Below are 9517 nucleotides of genomic sequence, written 5' to 3'. Positions count from 1 at the left end.
ATCTGTGTCTGCGAATATAGTGTGCTTATATATGGCTTGTATGAAAACACATATATTTGTGTGTATACATATTTATTTATATATGTCAACAAAAGTTTTTACATAGGGCATTCTTATGGGTCTGTGGGTTTATACACAATTTTATGCGTGTGCACACACACACAACACACACACACACACAATACTTATATATGCATGTATATATTTATAGCTACATATATACATACACACAAAAATACATACATACATGCATAATTACATACATACATACATACAGCGTGTCTATATATGCAACTATATGCATAAGAACACATATATAAAACAAAACATACAAATCTGAACACATACATACACACACGCACATACATACATATATACATACATATATACATACATATATACAAAAATACTCTGTTGTCGATGTTGAAATTCCAATGAAGGAGCCTAAGATCTAGGTTAGAAGCCAGTTCTCTCTCTATTGGCAAGAAATCTTGAAATAAAACTGAATAATGACATACATACATACAAACATACATACATGCATGCATTCATACATACATACATTTATTCATACACATACATGCATTCATACATACATACATTCATACACACATACATGCATTCATACATACATACATTCATACACACATACATGCATTCATACATACATTCACAGATCCTCGGTACAATAAATGTGCCTAGAATTTGTGATGCCTACATGTACCCCTTTCCATATCATGCCCTCCCCTACTCATACCCTCTTAATCTTATAAACTTAATCTTATAATCTTATAAACCCTCTCATACATATTCACACACACACACGAGCTTCATCTAAAAACCAATGCAGTTACAGCTGTTGTTACTTTCGTAGTAGTTTCTATATTATTTGGCTTTCAGATGAAGAATTATAACCAAAAACTCCTCAAAACCTACAGATTACATTCTAGTAAAACCCTGGTCTCCTTCCTGAATTAACCATTAATTTCAGCACTTGCTGTCCGAAGCGCTGATGGACTCTCTTCTTCCACGGGCTTTGAGAGTAAGCTCTCCAGGTCCAGATATTTAGTCGCTAGAGAGATGCCCAGACGTGAAGCTTCATAGTGTATGGCGTTGACTTTACGTTCTTCTTGCAAATAATACAGCATCTCGACGCGGTCATACTTCATTTTTTCTAGGTACGGACGATTCTTTGAGGTTGGCAAGAAAATAAGAAGAACGAGGGATTAAATGAGGATTTCTAAATTTCGGTGCAAGATCAGACATTATGTCGGGGGAAAATAAATGTTAGTTGGCCAAGTAGATGACCAGTGTTATTTTTATAAGTTAATGAATGAATAAATGGAAAGTAAAGATGGCAGTTGTAGGATCTGAAGTAAATGGAAAGACAACAGCAGCAGCAGAAGCAGCTGTCCAAGAATTTGGACCTGGAGATCTCCATTTCCAGTGACTTCCAGGGCCACTTCCCAGTGGTGTCGGGCGTCAACGGAGAGCCCTTGACTACAACAAGACGACCAAAGTTTTGTTTTCTCCCCCAAGGTCTGGGGTCTCCCTCCCCTAAGACCTAGACCATCACCTAATCACCCTTATCCGTCTTGTTGCTTAACAACAACAACAACAGCAGCAGCAGCAGTAGCAACAAGCACACCAACAACAACATCGATTCTACTACTACTACTACTACTACTACTACTAGAGGCTTTAAGTGTTACATCAGTAGCAGGTTGATACATAGATTTGAACACTGGACTTGTTGTTAGAGGCTAATGGGTGAAGTGCTTGTGACACTGAAATACCTTCTGGTGATATAGGAGGGTCCCTAACGTTGTGAAGGATTCATAAGAAGCCCTTGCAATACTTCAGAGCAGCTCCCGAAGTTTCTATGTGGGGGCAAAGCATCTCCGATATTTATTTCATCCATTTGAAAATGGCAGCCAGAGTTATGAAGGATTGAGTAATGACATCAACAAAAAGCTGGCCAATCAAATTATATGTAAAAATCTCTTGGATTTTCAAATGATGATGTCATCACAAATGTATCCAATCTGGTTTGTCCTGGAGCACATAAAAGGGGATTAGATTTACAGAGAGGGGAAAAACAGTATAAAAGTCAGGGGCTTAGCAATGCAAGCAGCAAAGTAAAACAGCGGGCAAATTCTTGTATTCAGCATGGTCAGAATGCTGAACTGTGAAAAGACTGGTCAATGCTAACACTAGCACAGTCACTGTTTTCACAGGAATATTGTTACTTCCCCTTTAACACATACTATTACTATGGACAAAACTTTCTCACATTACACTACTTTTTTCCTTTTTTGCCTTTGGACCAATCATGTCTTATATACACTTTTAACAATAAACAGATGGTGAATTAAAAATGAATGGCTACTCTTCATATTCATCCAACTTTCCCATCATCCTATACATCTTATTGTTAGAGGAAGCCTATATCTGGTCGCTTGACCTGCAAGAAATGGCAACTAAATCTTCTTTGAATTACTTAAAAAAAAAGGAAGTTTCACTGGATACATTATATCTGAGTAATAATGAGTAAACAACAGCAACAACAACAAGCATGAAAATAACAACAATAATGATAACAAGAATGATGACAATATCAATAGCACCAAAACTTATCAAAATTGTATCTCTTAAGTCTCAAAGGTAACTCAAAATGTGTGTGTGTGTTAGTGGGGTGGGGAGGGTTATAGTTACCTGAAAGGTGACAGTTTCCTTGTATTTCTTGGTAACCTGTTTTATACTAGGAATAAGCTTTGCCTCTATTTCATCAATTTTCTGCAAATATGAAAAGGAAAAAAACAAAATACTAAATAAAAGATAAAATAAATAACCAAAGATAAAACAAATGTAGTTGGATTGGTTTGAAATGTTGGCACAAGGCCAGCAATTTATGGGGAGGGGGCTAAGGTCAATTACACTGACCCCCGTATTCAACTGTAGCCATTGAAGGACACTTAACGTGGACAGTATGGCAATGGCCATATCCTCCCTCAATATGAAATGGCCAACTGTATTTGAGGCTGGATTGAGACAAATGGGGCATGGCTGTTTGGACAATGACCATTTGACACAACAGACTGGACATTCAACCTGTTTGGGTGACAACAGGGTTTGGTATGAGAGGCCACTACACACACTATCTCTCACACACACACTATCTCTCTCACACACTCTCACATACACATATTCTCTCTTACACACACACCCTCTCTCTCTCTCACGCACACACACATGCTTGTGCACATACATGCATGTACAGAAATATGCATATGCAGATGAAGTGAGAGTGAGAGAGAGAGATATTGAAAGAGAGAGAGAGACACTTCAAGAGAGAGAGAGAGATATTGAAAGAGAGAGATATATTGAAAGAGAGAGAGAGAGATTGAGAGAGAGAGAGATATTGAAAGAGAGAGAGAGAGAGATTGAGAGAGAGAGAGAGAAAGAGACATTACATAATAACAAACATACAAACAAAATTAGATAGTCACACACATAAACAGAGAGACAGAGAGAGATTACACATACATACAAGTATAACTAGATGTTCACACACATATACAGGGAGAGAGAGAGAGAGAGAGAGAGAGAGAGAAAGAAAGAGAGAGAGAAAGAAAGAGTGAGAAAATGAGAGAACCATTAAAACAGCTGATGTCAAAGAGGTTGGTATTGGAAGAGTGGCACCAAATAAATGGCACCAAAACAGCTCCATCAAAATGTGTCATGCCCATTTGATGATGAGGTCTTCAACTTTTAATCAATCAGAGCCAAAGCCCCAATTATAACTCAGTTCTTCAAATATTTATATAACACGTAACTGACCGTCACCGGATCCCACCGTTGTTATTCCTCAACTGCAAACGTTTCCTTTCCAATCACAAACAAAGAATAAACCCTAACTTCTTGAGGGAAGATTTCCAGGGAACTTACCTTATAGAGCAAGCTGCGCTCCCTTGCTTCTCTTAGCCTCATGGCTCCACTTCCACCTGCCACTGAAGAAAGAAAAGAACAACAGTCTTGGAATGAAAACTTAACCCTTTTGATACCAGTCTGCTCGAGACTGCCTCTGGTTCTGCAATAAAAAACTTTAAGTTTTAACCCTTTTGTTACTGAATTTCTGTTGAGATGCTCTGTGTTTCTGTCAGTTACTTTAAATATAACAAAGAATTTAGTAAAATAACTTAGTTATCATTCAGCTAGTGTTAGGAACATAAATTGTGACTTAGGTTTGGTAGAAGATTTTAATTCAAAACTTATGAAAACAAGACTTTTGTACTACAGAGCCAGAGCCGGTTTCAGCCGGGTTGGTAATGAAAGGGTAAGAGATCCCAATTAAGACCTGTCATCAAAATTTCATAATAATTTATGTCCCAAACACCAGATGAAAAAAAGAAACAAACAATAACTGGTTTTTATTTTTTTTTACATGGCTTAAGCTCATTGTACTCTTCTGCCAATAAATTTGATTTGATTTGATTTTAAAAGTTCTTTTGACAAATTCTTCACCAGTTCAAGAATTAACTGAAGCAAAGGTGGTGTTTTACAGAGAAATATGGTACCAAAAGGGTAACAAAAGTACTTCATTAATTCCTTGTTTTCTACAGGTATTTTCTTTTGCCATTCAATAACTCTCTCTTTTACCTAAGAATCTGCAATAGCTCCCTCCTCATTTAACTTTCCCCTTACTCTTTTACTCTCTTTTACTTGTTTCAGTCATTTGACTGCGGCCATGCTGGAGCACTGCCTTTAGTCGAGCAACTCGACCCCGGGACTTATTCTTTGTAATCCCAGTACTTATTCTATTGGTCTCTTTTTGCCGAACCGCTAAGTGATGGGGACATAACACACCAGCATCGGTTGTTCAAGCAATGCTAGGGGGACAGACACAGACACAAACATACACGCAACACACACACACACACACACATATATATATATATAATATATATATATATATAATATATATACATATTACGATGGGCTTCTTTCAGTTTCCGTCTACCAAATCCACTCACAAGGCTTTGGTCAGCCCGAGGCTATAGTAGAAAACACTTGTGCAAGGTGCCACGCAGTGGGACTGAACCCGGAACCATGTGGTTGGTAGGCAAGCTACTTACCACACAGCCACTCCTGCGCCTTACATTAGGAACTTAAAAATGGACCACGCATATCAGGCATTAATTACAATTACTCTTTTATTTTAGAAACTACAACAGCCATCCCTGTCATTTGGAAATGATGACAACAGCCTTTCCCTTTAACCCTTCAACATTTAAACCAGCCATATCTGACACTAATATTCTATGTTTTATGTTCAAACATGCCAGATCCAGCCTTTCACACCCACTCTACTTATTGTTTATTGTGTAGACGATAAACAGATGTATTAGTTTAACGCTCAGGAAGTGAAAAAGTCTTTAACGTTTCGAGCCTACGCTCTTCGACAGAAAGGAACAAGGAGAGAAAATAAAGAATGTGTAGTGGCTGGCAACATTTATACATTTTATCTATAACTATGATAACACAGACAGATTCGAGCCAGATGGAGTTGTAATATGTATCTGTGTGTGTCTGTGTGTGTGTGTGTGTGTGTGTGTGTGTGTGTGTGTGGTGTGTGTGTGTGCATGTATGTATGCATGTATGCATGTATGTATGCATGTATGTATGTGTGTGTGTATGTATGTATGTATGTATGTATGTATGTATGTATGTATGTATGCATGCATGTATGCATGTATGTATGTGTGTATGTATGTGTGTGTGTGTATGTATGTATGTATGTATGTGTGTGTGTGTGTATGTATGTATGTATGTATATACGTACGTATGTATGTATGTATGTATGTATGTATGTATGTAGGTATGTAGGTATGTATATATGCATGTATGTATATATGAAGCAAACAAAGAAAAGAGAACTGGTTTGTTCCACAATACGGTTGCTTACCTCTAACAAAGAACCTGTTGGGGTCTGAAGCATATCTCTCAAAAGCTTCCAGTTGTGAAAGGATGATCTCTCTCTCTATGATTTGATTGACAACCTTTTCCCAGTCAGTGAGCATCTTGAAGCGGAGGAGAGAAAATAAAAAAAGGAAATAAAGATGTAAGTTTTACTGCATGCAGGTATGTGTGCCCCTTCCCTTTAAAACTGCTGGCCATGTGCCGAAATCAAAACCCATTATTATTATTATTATTAGACGTCACTGAGGCCAACTTTGCCTTTCATCCTTTCGGGGTCAATAAAGCAAGTACCAGTTGAGCACTGGTGTCGATGTAATTAACTTTCCCTTCCCCTCAAAATTGTCGGCCTTGAGCCAAAACCTGTTAGAATTATTATTAAGGCAGCAAGAAGGTGGAATTGTTAGTGTTGCCCAAAATGCTAAGTGGTATTTCTTCAGACTCTTTATGCTCTGAGTTCTAATTACATCAAGGTCGACTTTTGCCTTTCATCCTTTTGGGGCTGATAGATAAAATAAGTACCAGTTGGACACAGGGGTCAATGTAGTTCCCTTCCCACCTTCTCTCAAACTCACTAGCTTTGTGCCAAAATTTGAAATAATTATTCTTAGTTCTTTCTTTCTTCTTTTTTTTTTTTTTGCATTTCCAAGAATTTACTGACCTTAGGTAAACTGCGATATTGTTCATTGGTGCTGTATCTTAAAGCCATTTTACTTCTGCGGTCATCTGGCATTTCAAGAGCTTGCCAGACGTCACTCATTCTCTGTGCTAAGCCTTCATCTATGGCAGGAGCCTAGATCAGATATTAGAAGAAGAAAGGGAGAATAAGAGATTATTATAACTTTTTGAAAACATATTATCATCATTACTTTTTTTGTTATTTTTTTCTTTTTTGGTTATTATTATGACTCCTGAAGTAGAATTCACCATGATGATGATGATGATGACGACTTGTTGATTAGAAAGTTCTCAGTAGCATTTCTTCCAACTCTACTTTCCAAGTCCTAATGCCCCTCGAGATCAACTTTGCCTGTCATCATTTTAGAGTCAATAAAACAAGTACCTATTGAGCGCTGGAGTTGCTGTCATTGACTTCCCCTGCCCCTCAAAATTGCTGGCCTTCAGCCAAAATTTGTTAGAAATATTATGGTTATTAAGGTTATTTTGTTAGGTGTGCTGTTCAGAAAGTTTTTTGGGGGCTGTCCTTTGTCCATGACTGCATTATTCTATCGTACAACAATAACAATTCAATTTCTTATTTTCCTAGATTTGTTAGACAAAAATTAATTTTCCTCTCCAAGAACAAGCTTGTTAGTGGTTCTTTTAATGGTCCAATGATTCTGTGAAGTCAACAAAACACTAAAAAAAAAAAAAACATACACAGCAACAAAAAAAGAGTCTTACTGAAGAGCGTTCAGGTCCATAGACACCACTAGTTGCAGCAGTTGACCTTTTACTTAAAACAGCAGGACTAGAAGGAGGAAAGAAAAGAATATTAATCAGGAATAAACATGTTGATTGTGAATAGTATTCTGTATATATATTATTTAGTGGAGGTACATAGCTTAGGGGTTAGGGCATTGGATTCATGATTGTAAGATTGTGGTTTCAATTCCTGGACCGGGCAATGCATTGTGTTCTTGAGCAAAACACTTCCCTTCACAATGCTCCTGTCCACTCAGCTGGCAAAAATGAGGAATCCTGTGACAGACCAGCATCCTGTCCAAGGAAGAACATATACACCAGAGAAACCAGGAAACTAGCCTTATGCTACCTGCAGAGTAACATGGACTAGCCATATGTTCCTTAACATGGTTACACTATGCTTAGACTGATTTCACTCGTGCAGATACAGAAAAACAGGGATTAAGGAAAATCACTTGTGTTGCAAACATTTGGTGGTGGATACTTGTTATTGATGATGTGCAAAGACACAGAAATGCTGGCTTAGTAACTCCACTGCCTCTGCTGGAGACCTTCCATCTGCTATTCAGATACTTCTGTGATTTCCTTAGCACTAAGTGTCTGTATTTAAAGCTTTCTAAAGTATATTCACATTGAACGAGACATGAAGAACTTGGTGGTTTGGAAAAAGAGACAGATAGAATAACTACAAGGCTGATTGACTAAAAATTCTTCAAGGCAGTGCCCCAGCATGGCCACAATCTAAAAACTGAAACAAGTAAAAGATAAAGTCATTGCCACCTCGTCTACTTTTCCAGTCATCTCTGATCCCATTCCGTTAGGAAAAAATGAGAAAAGGAATACTCACGTTCTGGGCGAGCCTGGATAAAGAAACAAAACAAGACACTGAATGTGAACAATATCAAAATAAGGGAGGAATGGGTATTCACAATATTTTGATTTAAGCTAATGAGTATTCGTAATATTTTTAATAACATCAATGAGTATCTACAAGAGAAAAAAATCAATGAGTATACAATAATCGCTCGACTGTCGCGGGTGTTATGTTCCAAAACTTCCCACAGAAATAATTAAAATCCAAAAAAATATAAATACCTCCTGGCCACAGAAACCTGGATATACTGAGGAGTCTCATCATCATCGTTTAACATCCGCTTTCCATGCAGGCATGGGTTGGACGATTTGACTGAGGGCTGGTGAACCGGATGGCTGCACCAGGCTTCAATCTTGATCTGGTAGAGTTTCTATAGCTGGATGCGCTTCCTAACACCAACCACTCCGAGAGTGTAGTGGGTGCTTTTACGTGCCAGTCAGGTGGTACTGGCAATGACCTCGCTCGAATCTTTTACACATTGCACCGGCACAGGTGCCAGTAACGCGATGCTGGTAACAATCACGCTTGAATGGTGTCTTTTACGTGCCACCGGTACAGAGGCTAGATAGCTGCTCTGGCAACGATCACGTTCGGATCATGCTCTTAACACCCTACTAGCACGGGGCTTGAGTGCCAGTAAGGTGACGCTGCGATATAAATTTACACATATTAGCCAGAATAATCCGCAATGTACCAAGTGCGTGATTGGTGGATCACGATATACTGAGTGTGTAATAGGTGAACCACAATGTGGTGAGGGATTACTGTATATGATATTTTTGCAAAGTGGGATATTGCTTGTGATGTTTGGAAATGCTTGAGCTCTGTTATACTTCAAAAGATCCATGTACAAGGAACCAAATGAGTTATTGTTCTAAGTTTCTTACTGAAGTTACATTCTAATATTTTGAACACAAAGTGAAAATAGAAAACAAGCTTGGAGATAAATTTTTCCCTTAGTCAATACATTCTTACATGCATTTCATTAACAATAATCTCTGCCATATAAAGAAATACCTTATAAATGGGTTACATCATCAAATCATCAGAGGTTGTGTAACAAATGAAAAAGCATTTAAGTTATGCAATAATTTTCACACAGTGCCAAACGCAATGACTGTGTTGAATAAATATACTTATCTCTCTCATTAATATATATATAGTGCTGGTGCAGCCCTCTTTTCTCCAATTGCTGCATCATTCATGGTCCATTGTGTCAAGAGTGGACAAGCTAAGAGGGTG

The 9517-nt window shown here is 37.9% G+C and overlaps 1 protein-coding gene and 1 long non-coding RNA gene across 2 annotated transcripts; both read right to left on the bottom strand.

The window, feature by feature from the left end:
• Positions 1–365: 365 nt before the first annotated feature.
• Positions 366–6846, bottom strand: LOC115223758 (coiled-coil domain-containing protein 87-like). Its single transcript, XM_029794410.2, has 5 exons — positions 6638–6846; positions 5966–6080; positions 3949–4010; positions 2716–2796; positions 366–1190 (listed from the first exon to the last, which is right to left on the bottom strand). Exons 1-5 carry the CDS (start codon positions 6734–6736, stop codon positions 975–977), a joined length of 573 nt encoding a protein of 190 aa, XP_029650270.2. The 5' UTR covers positions 6737–6846; the 3' UTR covers positions 366–974.
• On the bottom strand, positions 1646–2675 carry LOC118767812. The gene is made up of 3 exons (XR_005003727.1): positions 2614–2675; positions 2294–2299; positions 1646–1744 (listed from the first exon to the last, which is right to left on the bottom strand). It is a non-coding gene; the product is annotated as an uncharacterized LOC118767812 (long non-coding RNA).
• Positions 6847–9517: the final 2671 nt, after the last annotated feature.

Source organism: Octopus sinensis, linkage group LG24 (assembly GCF_006345805.1).
Source record: "Octopus sinensis linkage group LG24, ASM634580v1, whole genome shotgun sequence".
NCBI classification, from domain to species: domain Eukaryota; kingdom Metazoa; phylum Mollusca; class Cephalopoda; order Octopoda; family Octopodidae; genus Octopus; species Octopus sinensis.
This window is presented reverse-complemented; position numbering and strand designations above follow the sequence as displayed.

Coding starts and splice junctions, on each gene's coding strand:
- LOC115223758 (XM_029794410.2), bottom strand. CDS start 6,736: ATGAGTGACGTCTGGCAAGCTCTTGAAATGCCAGATGACCGCAGAAGT. Junction 6,081..6,637: donor AATATCGCAGTTTACCTAAG/GTCAGTAAATTC, acceptor CTCCGCTTCAAG/ATGCTCACTGACTGGGAAAA. Junction 2,797..3,948: donor AGCGCAGCTTGCTCTATAAG/GTAAGTTCCCTG, acceptor TCATATTTGCAG/AAAATTGATGAAATAGAGGC.